This window comes from Lagenorhynchus albirostris, chromosome 19 (genome assembly GCF_949774975.1).
Source record: "Lagenorhynchus albirostris chromosome 19, mLagAlb1.1, whole genome shotgun sequence".
Classification (NCBI taxonomy): domain Eukaryota; kingdom Metazoa; phylum Chordata; class Mammalia; order Artiodactyla; family Delphinidae; genus Lagenorhynchus; species Lagenorhynchus albirostris.
In genome coordinates this window covers 46,870,424-46,887,832 of record NC_083113.1, presented here as the reverse complement: position 1 = coordinate 46,887,832, position 17,409 = coordinate 46,870,424, and the positions used below count along the sequence as shown (strand labels likewise).

At 44.3% G+C, this 17,409-nt stretch overlaps 1 protein-coding gene and 1 non-coding gene across 3 annotated transcripts in view; both read right to left on the bottom strand.

Moving 5' to 3' along the window:
* Positions 1-17,409, bottom strand: part of HYDIN (HYDIN axonemal central pair apparatus protein) — a 354,255-nt gene that overhangs the window by 52,263 nt on the left and 284,583 nt on the right. For both annotated transcript variants that reach the window (XM_060129934.1, XM_060129933.1), the window contains 7 exons: positions 14,443-14,542; positions 12,635-12,734; positions 10,891-11,059; positions 10,135-10,373; positions 8,396-8,513; positions 1,313-1,517; positions 361-596 (listed from right to left, as the gene is read on the bottom strand). In XM_060129934.1, coding sequence (XP_059985917.1) covers positions 361-596; positions 1,313-1,517; positions 8,396-8,513; positions 10,135-10,373; positions 10,891-11,059; positions 12,635-12,734; positions 14,443-14,542 — 1,167 coding nt within the window. The remainder of the gene's footprint in view (positions 1-360; positions 597-1,312; positions 1,518-8,395; positions 8,514-10,134; positions 10,374-10,890; positions 11,060-12,634; positions 12,735-14,442; positions 14,543-17,409) is intronic.
* Positions 7,926-8,060, bottom strand: LOC132510576 (small nucleolar RNA SNORA70). The gene has a single exon (XR_009537375.1). It is a non-coding gene; the product is annotated as a small nucleolar RNA SNORA70 (small nucleolar RNA).

Genomic DNA, 17,409 nt, shown 5'->3' with positions numbered 1-17,409 from the left:
TGCTCACCATTTCACCTTACACTTCTAGTCTGACACCCCCCAAATCTCCCTCGCCACCAACATGCCACCTGAGCAGGCTTCATGACCCGATCTTTGGCTCTCCCCACAGTGCTTTGTCCCGTAGACACGTGAGTGTCTGATGGAGGAGTGCACTGCTCCGTCGCGTGAACCAGTTTATCAGAGAGGTACCCAGAGGAGACGCCCACTGGGATAAACATATGCCCCCTCATATAAATTCCAGGGGGCCTGAGAGCCAGATAATCCCCATTCACAATACAGGCTCCAGAGCAGGGGTTTCCAAGAGCTCTTGCCCTGGCTTTATGCCAACCATGGTGGGCCGGGGCCACTGGGGCTACTCACCTTGTTGGAGACGGGCTTAACCACAATGTTCACGTCACAGGCGATCTTTCCCATGTTGCAGATCTTGAACCGAGCCTTGGCCTGATGGCCCACCAGGACATTGCAGAAGATGAACTTGTTCTCGTCCTCCACAAACAGTCCCCCGCTCTCTATGGTCTGCAGGATGCTGTACAGGTTGGCGCTGCTACAGATTTGGTGCTCCTCAAATATCAAGGTGGTGTTGTCGGTCACGAAAGCTGGGGAGTGGAGGGAAGGCTGTGAGATGAAGGCTGAGAGCTCGATTCCTGCTCTCTGCAATTCCTAATTTGGAGGTTTAGACTCCAGCAAAGGACAATCACAGAGGGGAATTCACACAAGAAGGTGTGAGGGATGGGACAAATTCTGTCTTCTCTTCCTCTTTTGGACTGCTTTTGCTGGTCTCAACCACCTTTTCTTCCCAATGGTAAGGAGGATAAGATCCGGGGTGAGCTGAGGAAGGGAGGAGGCATTTGGCCCACTTTGGTGAGAGGCTGCAGGGGACCTACAGCCAGAGCAAGAGGAGCTGTCTCCGTGCTTCATCTGAGCTCTTTCTGGGTTAAAGTTGTAATACACTCAGTCATTGACCACTGTTCTCTGTGCATATGTTACAGGGAGTGGCCTGGCCATGAGCAGGATTCAGTGTTTCTGGGTTCTGTGCCATATCCCATTGCACCACCATTCCCAGGTAACAATATCCATCTGAGAATCCCAGACCAAACTCAGGAAGACCAGGAGTTTAAAGCTGCACATCCCCTTCTAGGTGTGCATGCCCTGTAAGTCTATAAGGAAAAATATGGCTGAAGACACCACAGGAAGATCTAAGGTCCCAAAGGAAGAAGCCCAGCCACGTCTATTAGGCATCTGCAAGGGAGGGGGTTCTTACAGAGGAAGGAAGGTCTTTTAAGGGATGCTGTCCCATCTGAGTGCCCAGTACCTGGCTGACAGGCTTCGGCCAACAGGCTGTAAGGAATGCCAGTGGGCTGGTCTCTTGGGTCTCGGTCAGAGATATCAATCGCTAGAGATTCCTCACATCTTCCCACAGGGTCAGCCACACAGTCAACGGTCACGACCTGCATTCCTCCGGAAGAGATGGAGCCAAACCCAGGGTACACGGTGAACATGCCGAGGGTGCAGCGAGCCTGCAGGAAGGGTGGGAGGGGCAGGAGGGGCAGAGGCAGAGTGGGTGGCAGAGTCTGAGCCCTTCCACCAGAGTCATGAGATGGTGTCAAGAGGGACTGGATGTGGGGGGGGGGGTTGGGGGGCTCTCGCCACAGGCTCTCTCTGGGCCCAGCTCTTCTCCTGGAGGCAGGGAGAGTCTGGAGGGTCTCCAGGGACAGGCTTTCTCGGCACTTCTTTCTATGCACATTCCTTCTGAACAGTCATGGTTAAGTGGGGGTCTAAGGGAACAGACACATTCTACATAGTACAACACTTACCCAGATGGGAAACAGGGGTTAGGATTATGGACTTTTGAGTCAGATGCTCCTGGGTTTGAATCGCAGCCCTGCTGCGTATTAACTGTTTGACCTTGGACAAGTGACTTCTCTGAGTCTTAGTTTATCAGTAAAATGAAGCCAAACACTTTACCCTGAGAGCACCGGAGGCTTCAATAAAAGAATGTGTATGAAGCAATTAGCAAAGCATCTGTGCTCAAAACATGGGGTGTTATCATATACTTCTCTGGTTCTTAGGAGCTTCCTTCCTTTCTTATTTTTTTGCCCTCAGGCTTATTGAGATATAATTGACATATAACACTGTATAAGTTTAAGGTGTATGACATGATGATTTGATACCTGTATATATTACAAAATGATTACGTCAATGACTTTTAACAGCTACCAGGAACAGCAGGATTTCATTCCTCCATCTTTCTGGAGCCCCTCCCTCCATACACACCTTAACTGTAGTGTTCAGCATGTTGCTTGTCAATTGCTTATTTACCCTCTGCTTTTTATAAGTGTTTAAAATATTTCCTCTACATCCTTTTAGAACCACATCAGACAATGTTATAACTTTTTCTTTGATAGACGTAATTTAGAAAATTCAAGAGGAGAAGGAAAGTCTATTGAATTTACCCACATAATTGCTTGCCATGTTTTTTCTTCCTTCTTGATGCTCCATGATTCCTTCTTTTATTGTTTACTTTTTGTTTAGAGAACTTCCTTTAGCCATTCTTTTAGGAGAGATCTGCTGGTGACAAATTTAGTTTTCCTTCATCTGAGAAGATTTTGATTTTCCATTCATTTCTGAGGGATATCTTTGCTGGATATAAGATTCCGGGTTCACAGTGATTTGCTTTCCACACTTGCAAAATGTTGTGCCATTTCCTTTTGGCCCCTCTGGTGTTTGGTAAGAAACCTGCTGTCATTTAAATAGTTTCCCCCCTATATGTAAGTATGTAAGGAGTCAGTCCTCCCTCATTGCTTTCAAGATTTTTTGTCTTTAGTTTTTAGAAATCTGACTATGATGTGTGTTGGTGTGGATTTCATTGGGTTTGTCCTGTTAGAGATTTTCCCAGATTCTTGTATTTGTAGGTTTAAATATTTGCCAAATGTGGGAAGCTTTTAGCCATTTTTTTCCTTGAGTACCTTTTCAGCCCTACCTACTTCTTTTTCTTTTCTTTTCTCTCCTTTTTATTTATTTATTTGTTTTTTTGGTGTCATGATCTTTATTTATTTGTGGATTTATGTTATTAGTTATGTTTTAGGACAAACATGAATTTCCATTCTTTGAAAACAAAACAGCTTTGTAGAGGTTTATTCTGAATTATTTTACACAAAATAAAAATAAGGAAATATTTTTGTACATTCACATGATAGGACATTTCATAGGAATCAAAATTATATTTATGAAAGGTTTTAATGACTTAGGAAAATGCTTATGAAAAAGGTAGGTGAAAAAATAGTATAAAGTTATTAATATATTACCTCAATTGTGCACATATGCCAAATATTATCAGTAACTAACTCAGGGTGATGGGATTAGGCGTTGTTTATGCTTCTTTCTATCAATATTTTACTTTTCAACTAGAGTAAGAAAAGACTATTTTCCTTTTATAACAATACTAAAAAAACACTAAATGAATGAAATAGATAATCAACAAGGACACACTACATAGCACAGGGAACTCCACTTAATACTCTCCAATAACCTACATGGGAAAAGAATCCGAAAAAGAACAGACACACATGTATGTACAACCAAATCACCTTGCCGCACACCGAAACCAACACAACACTGCAAATCAACCATACTCCAATATTAAACAAAACAAAACGAAACACTAAATGAGAGATTCACAAGGAAAAGCCTCCATCTATGGTTGCTTTCCATTTATCCAAAGAGATGAGACGGAGAAGGCAACGTACCAGGTTTATTCAGGCTGATCAGTCCCACCAAAGGGAAGAGAGGCAGCATGCTCAACTCTCCCCACATATGCCTTCCTAGTTTGGCTCCTAACCCTTCTCCAAAGAATCTCACTCCTTCTTTCTCTCCTTTCAATATCCCCTACCCTGACCCCCCCACCACCACAAATTCCATCAGACTTTTCTCCAGGGTAGAATGAGCTAGTCCACCATTGCTCGATGACCAGTTATCATTTTTCTTCATTTGCATATGCTTTTAAAATAGCGTATTATACATCCTCCATATTATATATACATATATCCTATAAGGACATTATAATATCCTTAAACTAAGTGGAGACTCTGTAACAGAGTTTGGGCTGAATCCTCTGCTCCATTTGCTTGAATGCCAACTGTGTTCTTTCCTTACTTTACTGGTGAAGTAGTAGCTGGAATGTAAACAGCCATCCACGAGCACCTCCTCCTTACCCTACCTGTGTCTATACAGGGACTTTCTGACCTTATTCTCTCAAATGCACTAATGTAGTATATTTCTAATAACATAGCATACAAATTTTTACATTATTATAGCTCTACAAACACTGTAACCCAATAAAGGTTATTTCTTGAACTATTAAGCAACTTAAGTAGTGTAATTACTAATACATTTCCCTCTTTAATACAGTACACTTTCTTTCTGAAGGTAAGAGTGGAGAAGTAGAGCAGAGAGGAAGGAAGGAAGAAAAGAAGAAAGAGGAACCATGGAGAGCGTCCCAAAGTTGTAACTAATTTGGGAAAGTAGCATAAAATAAAGCCTCTCCAAAGTGACATAAAAAATAGAATGCTTCTATTCTCTTTGTGTCACTCATCACCCAGTAGTCCTGGGAGGCCCTGAACTGCAGGGTAGGAACCCCTGCTTGAAGCAAAATAAGAAAGAGTATTGCTACACCTTCTGATCAATTTTAATTAGTGCTGTTCATCATATATGTTTAGCTTTTTGAACACATGGTTATTACATTAAACCATGTGACTTCTTTAGTCAATGAATTGTGAGCAGAAGTAAAGGGTGTCACTTTCAAGAGGTAATTTTTTTTTTTTTTTTTTTTTGCGGTACACGGGCCTCTCACTGTTGTGGCCTCTTGCGTTGCAGAGCACAGGCTCTGGACGCGCAGGCTCAGCAGCCATGGCTCACGGGCCCAGCCGCTCCGCGGAATGTGGGATCTTCCCGGACCGGGGCACGAACCCGAGTCCCCTGCATCGGCAGGCGGACTCTCAACCACTGCGCCACCAGGGAAGCCCTCAAGAGGTAATTTTAAGAGACGATGTGTAATTTATCACACTGTCCCCTTCTGTCTGCCATGGCAACCCAAAAGCCTGGGTCTGAGTGTAAGGGCAACCCAGCGCAGTGTCCTCTTTCCTCCCCCATAGACATTAGTGAGAAATACTGAATAGAATTTTGTTGTTTAAAGCTACTGATAACTTTTAGGGTTGCCTGTTACCATGAGAATAGCAGACCCTGACTGATACTAATGCCGGTTTAAGTTAATAGCAAACGCTGGCTTGCTCCGCAGCCCTACCTATTTCCTACCTCTTTCTGGAACTCTGCTGACAGGGTTGTTAGATTTTTTGTTATAGTTCCACAGGTCCCTGAGGGTCTGTTCACTTTTTTCCCATTAGACTAAACAGACTTTCAGTAGACTCAAAACAGTCTATTTTCTCTTTTTCTTTATATTGGGCATCCTAAGACACCTAAGACTGGACATCTCTTGTAAAGATGTCAACATCCTAATCCCTGGAACCTGTGAATATATTACCTTACATGGCAAAGGGACTTTGTTGATATGATTGAATTAAGAACCTTGAGATGGGGATAGCATCCTGTACTATCCTCGGCCCAATGTAATCACAAGAGTCCTTAGAAATGGAAGAAGCAGACATAAGAGAGTTAGAGGGAGATGTGACTATGGAAGAGGCTGGAGTAATGTGATATGAGAAGGACCTGATCCACCATTGTTGGTTTTGAAGATGGAGGAAGGGAATCATGAACCAAGGAATGCAGGTATCCTCTAGAACATGGAAAAGGGAAGAAAGTGGATTCTCTCCTAAAGTTTCTAGAAAAGAATGCAGGTATCTTGCCAATACCTTGACTTTAACCTAGTGAGACCTGTATCAGACTTCTGACCTACAGAACAATTTAAACAAGGGAAACAATTTGTATTGCTTTAAGCCACTAAGTTTCAGGTGATGTGTTATGGGAGCAATAAGAAACAGACACAGGAATTTCTATTTTTCTGGCTTCAAGTTCACTGAGTCTTTCTTTTGTTTCCTCCATTCTGTTGTTGAATCCATCCACTGAGTTGTTTTTGTTTGTTTGTTTGTTTGTTTGTTTTTGTGGTACGCGGGCCTCTCACTCTTGTGGCCTCTCCCGTTGCGGAGCACAGGCTCCAGAAGCGCAGGCTCAGCGGCCACGGCTCACGGGCCCAGCCGCTCCGCGGCATGTGGGATCTTCCCGGACCGGGGCACGAACTCGTGTCCCCTGCATCGGCAGGCGGACTCTCAACCACTGCGCCACCAGGGAAGCCCTATCCACTGAGTTTTAAATTTTGGTGATTCATCTTTTTCAATTCCAAAATTTCCATTTGGTTCTTCTTTATATTTTCTCTTTCTTTGCTGAGACTTACTATATTTTTATTTCTTCCAAGCATATTTGTAATGGCTTTTTGAAACATTATGCTGGTTGCTTTAACATCTTTGTCAGATAATTCTAACATCTTGGGCATCTCGGTGTCAGCATCTATTGCTTATCTATTTTCACTTAGTTTGAGATCTTCCAGGTTCTTGGTATGCTGAGTGATTTTCAGTTGAAACCTGGATATTTTGGGTATTATATTATGAGACTCTGGATCTTATTTAACTTCTGTTTGAGCTGGCTTTCTCTGACACCACTCTGGCAGGGGAGGGGGGTAACACTGCCTTGTTACTGCCAGGTGGGGATAGTAGTCCAGATTCTCCACTCGGACTTCTTAGGGTGGGAGTTCCAGTTCCCCACCAGTCTTTGACTAATATTTCCCTTGTGGGGAGGGGTAAGAGTGTCTCATTACTGTTCTGCTGATTCCATGGGTTAGGAGGTCCCCTGGGGGGGATGAGAAGGATGTCTCATTACCACTGGGTTGGAGTGGAAGTCAAGGCTCCCCATGTGGTGTTGCCATTGACAATGGTGGAGGTGATGGTGGGTAATGAATGTCTGGCTCCCTACTGAGTGTTCTTGGACATCACTTTGGCAGGGGGTCAGGGCACCTCATTATAGCCTGGACTGAGTGAGAAGTCTCAGCTCCACACTGGCCTTTGCTTGAAATATGTGGGGTAGGACCACAGATTTCTCTGTCATGTTTGACTGTAATATTACAGTACTTATCTGAAAGTTTTCTGTCTTGCTAGGCTACTTTTTCCTGGTCCTTTGGCTAGTGGGAGAAGGCTTTTGTTGGGGCCATTTTTGGTCCGTGCTTGTTGATGTTTCTGGATTGCTGGCTCCCTCAGCACCCGATCTAGGGTATACGAAGCAAAAAGAAATCAGGGAACTCATCACTGTGATGTCTATTGGGTCCCAAGGACCCTAGCGGGTGTGATTTTTTTCTCTCCATTTTTCAGTCTTCTGTGTTTGTTTTATACATAATGTCCATGGTTTTTAGTTGTACTTAGTTGGAAGACTAGGGAAAAAGATGTCTACTTCATCTTACCAGATGTAAAAGTCTTCAAATCTCCTTTTATTTTATTTTTTTGACAGGGAAAAGAAAGTAGAGTTTATTGGTGGGCATGGGTAGGGAGGGGGCAGCTCCAAGGCTCTTATGAGTGCAGGGCCCGCCATTTGTCCAGGGGGCCACGATTAGGGATGTACTTGACCCCACAGCCAACTGGAATGAGCCGCTTTTCTGCCACCATGTTTTCAAATTCATCTGCATTAAACTTAGTAAATCCCCACTTCTTGGAGATGTGGATCTTCTGGCGGCCAGGGAACTTGAACGTGGCCCTGCGGAGGGCCTCAATCACATGCTCCTTGTTCTGCAGCTTGGTGCGGATGGACATTATGACCTTGCCAATGTGGACCCTGGTCACTGTGCCCTGGGGCTTTCCAGAGGCACCACGCATACCTGTCTGGAGCCTAGATTGGGGACAGCATGCCAGTCATAAATGTCCACTGGAAAGGGCTGTCTCCAAGGTCCCTTAGGGCAACCCGTACAGGCAACAGGCCGCATACACTACCGAGGAGGCTGCTGTTTGCAGCCCTTGCGCACCGGGCCCCCATGGGGAAAAGAGCACAGTCGGCTTAACTGGCTGCAATCTCCTTTTATTTAAGCCAATCTGAATGGGCTTCTATTTCATATCAACAAATGATTCTTGATTGAAATACTTATGAAGAGTAGAAACTAATTTTAAAGCAGTGAGGAGCCAATGAAGGTTTTAAAGCAAAAGAGAATATCCAAATTAAAAGCCATAACTCCTTATTTCAAGAGGAAAGTGATATTTCATTATAACTATTTAATATTCCTGCCATAGTAGGAATATTCAAAATTCAAATCCCACTATCCTAGGGAGGTATTTGTTGCTAGAACTAGTTGGCAGGTTTCTGTTGCTAGAACACAGGGGTTTCTGTGAAAAAGGAAAAGGGTGCTCACCTGGTTTGTGGCATTTACGTCTTTCTGAACAGAGTCAGAGAACTTGGTTGCCTTAGAAGGTCCAGTCCTGTAGAGGCTCTCTCTTTCCCGGGATCTTGCATGTCTAACACGGCTGACGCTGCTTAAAGAAGCAAGAGCATACCCTCAGGTTGGGGTGGTCATTAAATACCACCTGCCTGTCTGCTTGCAAGGTCCCTTCTCCTTGGAATGGAGGAAAGGGCCTTTCCTTGCCCAAGAGGTCATCGGGGAGCATAGCCGGCTTATTCATCATCAGCCAAACTCATTGAACAGTTGTGAAAGAAGTAGGCAGAAATTATACTTATTAACTATGATTCATAAGGACATTGAAGTTTACTGCAAGTAAATAATAATTTTAAACGTTTACTTGAGTTCACTGGAAAGTTGTGTGTGGGAATTATTTGTAGACCTCAAATCTTTTATCACTTAAAAAGTGCAATGGCAAATAGATTAAATTCTGTCCCTCTTCTTCACATTTAGAGTCACGGTGTTTTTAAGACTTAGTGTAAACAATAGCACAAACACAGGTTTTGGTAGGTGTTCACTTCACTCGAAACTAGTTTACCCAATAATTGGTTTTTTAGAGGCCAGTTCACCTAAAATATTCAAATGTATTTGAGGTACAATTTTAAACTTTTGAGAGTTTTATATATTTGAGAATTCACTTGCTTAATGACCAGAACAACTGGAGTTTGAGTGCTTTACATGAATTTGTGTATGCTAATATGAAAAATAAATTAAAATTAAAACCAATTTAAAGCAAAACAAAATTATAATACCTATAAATAAACATTATTAAATTATAAAATAAGTAATAAAAAATTAGGTTGAAATTAGATTTGGAAGAAAGAGACTTTAGACAGTTTAATTAAAAATGTCTTAATATGTTCAAACTTTGCCAAAATGGAAGAGGAGAGCGACAAAAATATTAAACAATTACGAACAATGTAAAACTGTATGTCTGATTTAAAACAATTAATTAGGAAGTCAATCTTAAATTACTAATTATTTAGAAAGTCAATTCATTTGAAAGTCAAGACAAAGTACCTGGGAACTGGTAAAAACAATCCCTAATTTGTCAAAAAGGAATATGACAAATAAAAGCCAAAAGCACTCAGAAAGGTAAATGGTTTTGATTAATTGATTGACAGCCACCTTTTGAAGAATACAGAGTTTTGCTGTTGGAACAATTACTAAGTTAGCTGTTGTGATAAAGTGTCTTCATGGGGAGAAGGTAAAAACAGTCCCGGGAAAGAAGGCCCTCACCAGGCTTTCTCTAGTCCAAATTTCCAGGGTACCCTTTGCCATCCCCCATGATGAAGCACAGCTATGATTCCTTTTGATTTAGCTTGCTGTTATAAATCCTACAGAATGACAGATAGGACAATGACTTACTGGTAAGTAATGCAGCACACTAGGAGCACCAGGACAACAGACACAATCCCATGCAGAAGATTTTACATTTGTTCAATTAAAATGTATCATATATTGGACAGCAGTTGGAAAGCATGTGAAGTTTGGAGTCAGACATGTGGGTTCAGAACTGAGATCCACTGATGATTTCTTCCATAATCTTGGAGGAGTCACTTCTAAACCTTAGTAACCTTACCCACAAAAGGGGATTGGGGGTGAATTTAGATTAACTATATGAAAGCTCATTGTAAAATATGAAGTACTGATTAACCAGGGAACGGTGTGAGTTAAGAAAATACTTGTCTTACATTTTCTTCTGATGGAGGGCGCTCTCCCCTGTCAGCCTATAGAGGGTGTATTTGAAATCGATCACACCTCGATTTTCTATGGTGAAGGAGGAGCTTTTGCGCGTGCCACAGATCAAAGCCCCGAAGTTGATGATGGAGGAGGGGATGATGCTGTATCTGGAGAACACGGCATTCACAGAGATCTTAATTGGGATGCTGGAAATGACTTTACCTCCTTCTGAGATACTGGGCTCAATAATCTAGAAAGGGAAAAAGGATTGGGAAGATGTCAGCCACCAGCATGACTCCAGAATTTCCATGACTGTCCACTTCATTCCGTATTTTCTTCATTGACATGAAGCCAAGTTCTCTGTATCATTCTCTTCATATTATTGCATCATCAATACGAGTAAATGCCAACATAAAACTTAACGTGTACCAGCCGTGGGTCAAAATGCACCACGTGTGCCTCCCATTTTCACTTCCCTTCTCTTCACTTTGACTTGAAACTCAGTTTCCCTATCTCTGGTCTTGTCTCTTCCGAAGACCAGGGGTCACATTTCTGCTCTGGGGTTGTCAATTTCTGATGACTCTGCATACCTCCCACCCGACCTGCCCGTGCCTATAGTTCCCTAAGCCCTGGTGTATCCTCTCTGGTTGCCACCAGGCCAGCACTCCCTTTCCCCCCCGGAGCATGGGTTAGACTGCGTACGCTTCCTTTAGGCGTGAGTCCCACGAGCCTGCCACCGTGTGAGTCCTCCCTTTGAGCTCGCTTACCTGACAGCGCAGAACTGGCTGGTGCTCCATCTTCACTTCCTTTTTTGCACGGAAGAGCACCTGGACATTTGTGGGTTTTTCCACTGCGGTCAGTGAGCCCTTCTTGGGTTGGACTGAGATCATGGAACTTATATTGGTTGCTGAAATCCCTAAGGAGTCCACAGAAAAGCTGAGAGGCAAGAACAAAAAGTCAGTTTTAGTCATTATCTAGGGAACCCAAGACACTAGAGATGAGACTCTAGACGGTTAAGTGCCTGCCATGTCCCCAGCCCTGTTTAACCACTATGCGTAGCAGTGTTCACTGTGCTTTGTACTCTGTGACCACCCCTCCTTAGCCAGGATTGACCAGGCCAAGCATTGGTGCTTGAGGCAAAGACAGCCATCTCTGGCCTGCGGTTAAGAGGGGTCCTTGCAGGAGAGCTGTGTCTAATAGGAACACGTGATGCTGGATAAGGACCAACTAAATCAATTCATTTCTCTCCCTCCCTGTCTCCCTCTCTCTCTTTGTCCCCCTTCCTTCCTCCCTCCCTGCTCTGAGACTGAATGCAGCACACACAGAGGCAACAGTGATGCAGAAGCCAGAGGATCTAAGGGAGGAGAGAAAGGGCGGGGGCAGAAGTCATGCAACAGAGGTGTTCAGAAGTGAGGCCACGGCCCAATGCAGGTGAGGTGAAGGGTCACAGAGAAAAGCTGACTCACGAGATGCCAGGGGGACTGGAGCTGGAGCAAGAAACTGAAGCTGAGGCGAGACACCTGCAGTTGCCGTGGGGACCCACATGTTATCCCCGGTAGGGTCCAGGAGACCTGGCCCTTCGTTGCTATGTGCATGGTGCCTGTGCTTCCTCACTCCCCTGCACATCCCTTCAGTGAACCCTGATCACTTACTCCAACCCAAGGGTGCCTCTGTTCCATGAAGCCTAAAAGAGCAGAGCTAACGCCCTGTCATAATCTAAAACAAAACTCACGACGGGCAGGATTCCAGTTTTGCTTTTATTTATTTCAATTTAGGGTTCTAAGGAACGGTAGTATTGAGGTGGGACTTCTCTAATTTCGGCAATATTTGAACTAAAGCGAAATTATCATGAATACGCTGAATGCCTCCAGGTCTGCCGGGGGAAGTTCCTTTATCAACTCTGAATTCTTCTGGGGGAGGGATGACCTTCCATAAAATCGATTGGCCATAGGTGCTGGCACTGCCTGAGGGACCTCCTCCCCCCGCACCCAGCGTCACGCTTTCCTCTCTGAGGAATCTCCCTTATTTAGTGTTTCATTTTTAATCTCAAGGATGAGCACAAGCTGGAGCTCTATTCCACCAGGCCACCACTTGGAGTCTATAATACAGTAGTTCTTAAAATTAAAAAAGAAAACTGGAAAATCCCTCGGTCTTTACATGAAATCCTATGTAGACTGCCAACTTATGAAACAGAGAGGAGCTGAAAGGAGGGCAGGATGGCTTAAGGCCAGGGCCGCCATCTCCGGTCTCTCACTCCACCCCTAAGACCATACCTCACCCCAGTATCTCCTCCTCCCAACCTCCCCCTGAGGCTCTCCCCCGACCCCCAGACCCCTGTGGCTCCAGGCTATAGAGCAGTTGGGATTCTATTCACCTGAAACCAAGAGGAGCTAACAGCAGAGATGGTTCTTATGATTTCCCTGATCGACTTTTTAAAAATATCTCTCAGGCAACACACTTCTTGCCATGAGTGGATGTGGATGACCACATGCTGTCTGATTTTTAGGTTACCTGAACATGACCTCGTGTTTCCCACGGTTCTTCAGTTGCAGGGGCTGTTTCACCTCCTCCATGACCCTCACAATCCCAAAATCGAGGCCTCCTTCAGTTCCTGCAGAAGCCAGGGGCCGGGGTGGGGAAGGGTGGGATGAGTGGGCATGGCAGTGAGAAGCAGGGGAGCTTCCAGTTGAAGTTCACACGGAAAATCCACGGCGACAATTTCAGAGAATCTGCTTTCTGAAAACACTGTGCCTAGAAAAGCCTCTTGTAATTGAGCCTTAGTAAACAAACAACAGACACTGCTCTTGCGCCCAGTTCAGTGGGGCGGCTCCCTCTGGCTTCTATCCTAGGACTACTGTTCTTCCTTTCACGTCTCTCATTAGCTAAAACTCCCAGTGTTGAAAAAGATTTTTGAATCATGTGTATAATAGTCAGAATTGGGATATAACGTATACATCTGTATTGTTATACTTTGCATTATGTCATAAACATTTCCCCAAACAATTAAAAACTCCCAATAAGTGTGATTTTTTTTTTTTTTTTTTTTTTTTTTTTTTTTTTTTTTTTTTTGCGGTACGCGGGCCTCTCACTGTTGTGGCCTCTCCCATTGCGGAGCACAGGCTCCGGACGCGCAGGCTCAGCGGCCATGGCTCATGGACCCAGCCGCTCCACGGCATGTGGGATCTTCCCGGACCGGGGCACGAACCCACGTCCCCTGCCTCGGCAGGTGGATTCTCAACCACTGCGCCACCAGGGAAGCCCCATAAGTGTGCTTTTAATGGCTGTATAATATGGCTGTTTCATAATTTACAATATTATTCCTACAATAATAATATTTCATTATAGATAGACATTTAGGGTATTCCTAATCTTCCATTATTATAAATAATTCTGCAGTAAGTGTTGTTGTACATAAGACTAATGACATCCAGGCAAATATGTAGCTTTAACATTCTACGAGTCTTGCTGAGTAGGAGACCTATCGGAGGAAGGAGGGCCCTAACCTGGGTGTTGGCGCAGTGTGGTAGGCAGGATAATGCCCTGCACCACCCCCACTCCCTCCCCTGCAAGATGTCCACGTCCTAGTCCCTGGAACCTGTAAATATGCTAGCCTACATGGCAAAGGGGAATTACGGTATTAGATGGAATTAAGATTGCTAATCATCTGACTAAAATAATGGAGATTATACTGGATTCTCTGGGTGGGCTCCAAGTAATCACAAAGGTCCTTAAAAGTAGAAGAGGGAGACAGAAGTGGGCGAACCAGAGAGATGGCAGCGTGAGAAGGACCTGACCCAACACTGCTAGCTTTGAAGATGGAGGAAGGGGACCATGAGCTGAGGGACGTGTGTGGCTTCCAGAAGGTGGAGAAGGCAAGGAAACGGGTTTGCCCCCAGAGACTCCAGAAGGGGACGCAGCCCTGCCAACACTTTGCTTTTAGCCCAGTGAGATCCATTTTGGACTGCTGACCTAAAGAACTGTAAGATAATAAGTATGTATTGTTTTAAGCCATAAAGTTTGTGGTAATTTGTTAGGGCAGTGATAGAAAAACAACACAGGCAGGCAGATAAGAGCTCACTCTCAGATGACTGTTCAGAAGAGAGCTCTGCAAATTTTATATTTTGACCACGCCTTGTTGTCTCCAGTTGGAGAAATTAAGATTCATAGTAACATTGCTAACATCACTTGAACTTGCGTGATTACTATTTACCTAAATTCCACCTCTCTCCCCAACAACCACTGATCTTTCTCTACACAAGAAACATACTGCCTAAAAGATGTGACCTCTAAACACCCTTTCCTTGAAGGGGTCAACAGACCTTTGGGGAAGCTGATGTCCAAGGCAACGTCGTAGGACTCTGCAAAGATCTGGATGTTTTCAATCTGAACGACACCAACGAGGTTGTCTGGATCTAAAACCTGTCGGGGTAAGAGAAATTCTTTTGTAAAAGCAAGACCCACAAGGTGCTTGGAGCCTGAACTATGGAACATGCAGGAGGAATCATGAAGAAGGGGCTATGGTAAGGAACATTTTTGAAATGTATTCAGCTTTTGTTTTCACTGAGCATTTGGTAGGATGAGTGTTCTTCGTAACACCCTTTGGGGAAGGCTGGTGTAGACAATCAATACAAGGATGGGGAAATGGGACTGCATTTTCCAACCTGTCCACTTACTGGGTTTCAATTATTTGCATGATTGTCACGACCTTACTGAAGTTTGGGTTGTGAGTGTACATTGCAGGAAAGTGTTCTTTGAACTTTCAAGTCAAATAAACCTGAAGAGCATTTTTCTGACAGTTGAAATGAAAAACATTTATATTCTAAATTATCCTTGCTTAACTAATTTTATATATCTGAACCGTTCTGTTCTCTGTCTCTGATTCAACCTATGAGTCATATTTTTCATATAAAATAAGTGCTAGATTTTTCATACAAAATAAGCGTTTAATGTTTCTCTTTTGGAAATTTCAGATTTTAAAAAAACGAACATCATTACTATTGGAAATGTGAAAAAAAAGCAAGACTCCTAGCCTCCATCGCCTCCCTGTCCCTTCTGCTGTCACCCCTGGTGGTAGCACCTCCCTCACTGTCCTGAAGAACGTCTGAACTGGTATCAGCTCTCAGCCGGATCCAACTGTTGACTCTTGAGACTAATGATGGGCAATAAAGGGTCTGTGTGTCAAGGGGAAGAGCCACTGGGCAGTGGGTGTGGCCCTCCTACATCTGCCTGGACACCACCTGCCTCTCTGCTGAAGCCTCAATTTGAAAAACTAAGCAACTAAGTCACCAGCTCCCCATTGCTTGTGTTTTAGGTGCCAACGGGGATATCTGTAGCTGTCACCAAAAACGTTTTAATGCAGAGTTTCCATCTTATCTTCCATCAAGCATTTTGCCAGTGCTTCACAGAGCAAATCCGACTGCTTAAGTTTACCTTCTTTCTTTTGATGCTCAAACTCTGACAGAGATGACAAGAAGGGCTGGCAGCAGGAGGGAAAAATAAGACAAAGAACTTGGTTTATCAGATCCAGAATTTATATAGTTCTTTTCTACTGATAGATACCAAGTACCCAGAGCATTCTATTTCCTTTGCTTCCCTGCTTGGGAGTGGGGGGCAATTAAATTTTGTAATTGAGGAAAATAAGAAGGAAAATTTAAGAGGTGCAAAAATCAATTAGAGTTCACCAGAGCGCTTTTCAAAGGGACCAGAAAGCAAGGCATTTCCTCGTGTAGATGTTGAAGGAATGTAACCTGGGGAAGGGAAGCCTTAGACCACTTTGGGGGCCTGAGGGCAGATCCACTATGGCTGCTTTGGTTGGAACATACGGGAATGTGACGTCAGTTGTTAAATTACACAGATGTTTCCATACCAGTTGATAAATAGCTGTCGTGAGGACTTCTCCAAGTGTCCCCTTGACGCTTGCCTCCTGCACTCTCACACTTCACCATGGGAAGGCCTGGGATCCCCATGATCCATTAACTAAAGGATGAAGGTGGCACAGCTGGGACCCTACACCTGCTGTGTGGCCTGGATTCATTGTGCAGAGACCCCCGTCTGTGTAGAGACGTGTTAAAAATGCTGACTGTCGGGCTTCCCTGGTGGCGCAGTGGTTGAGAGTCCGCCTGCCGATGCAGAGGACGCGGGTTCGTGCCCCGGTCCGGGAAGATCCCGCGTGCCGCTGAGCGGCTGAGCCCGTGAGCCATGGGCGCTGAGCCTGCGCGTCCGGAGCCTGTGCTCCGCGACGGGAGAGGCCACAACAGTGAGAGGCCCGCGTACCGCAAAAAAAAAAAAAAAAAAAAAAAAAAAAAAAAATGCTGACTGTCACCTCTGGGATTCATATACATTTGTGGATTGAACGAATCTGTCAATATCTGTTTTCAGCTATAGGGCTGTCAGGGGTAGGTGATAAGACAGATTAATGCGATCCATTGACTGGCCCCAAAAAGTAGAAACAGGATTAATGTGTGTAAATTACAGGGAGAAATCTGAGTGCAACCGAACAAGGCATCAACAGCCAGAAATGTTCAAAGGAAGATCAGGCTACTTGGAGATACTTGGTAAGTCTTCTATCCCTGGGGGTATTCAAAGAGAAGCTTGGGCGACTTCTTGCTTGTTGCATTATCAGCTCAGCCATCAAAAGTCAGTGACATTCATTCATTCATTCGTTCATTCATTCAACAGATTTTACTGAGTGCCTTTTACATCCAGGCCTGTGCTAGACACTGGGGATATGATAGGGTAGTGAGTTGAATGATGGCCTCCAAAAGGTATGTCCATGTCTTAACCCCTGGAACCTGTGAATGTGACTTCATTTGGAAAAAGAGTCTTGGCAGATGTGATTAAGTTAAAGATCTCTAGACGAGATCATCTTGGATTATCCAGGTGGGCCCTAAATTCAATGACAGTGTCCTTATAAGAGACAGAAGAGGAGAAGACACAGACGGAGGGAAAGGCCATGCAAAGACTGAGGCAGAGATTGCAGTGATGCAGCCACAAGCCAAGGAACATCTGGAGCCACCAGAAGCTGGAAGAGGCAATGAAGGGTTATTCTCTGGAGCCTTTAGAGGGAGCATGGCCTTGCAGATACCCTGACTTTGAATTTCTGGCCTCCAGAACTGTGAGAGAATAAATGCCTGTTGTTTCAAGCCACTCGTTTGTGGTCATTTGTTACAGCAGCCCTAGGAAACTAATACAGATGATGAGCAATTCAGGCAAGATCTTGCTCCAGTGGAGTTCACGTAAGGAAGTAAAGAAAGAAACAGGATAATGTCCGAATGGGGTGGGTGCTC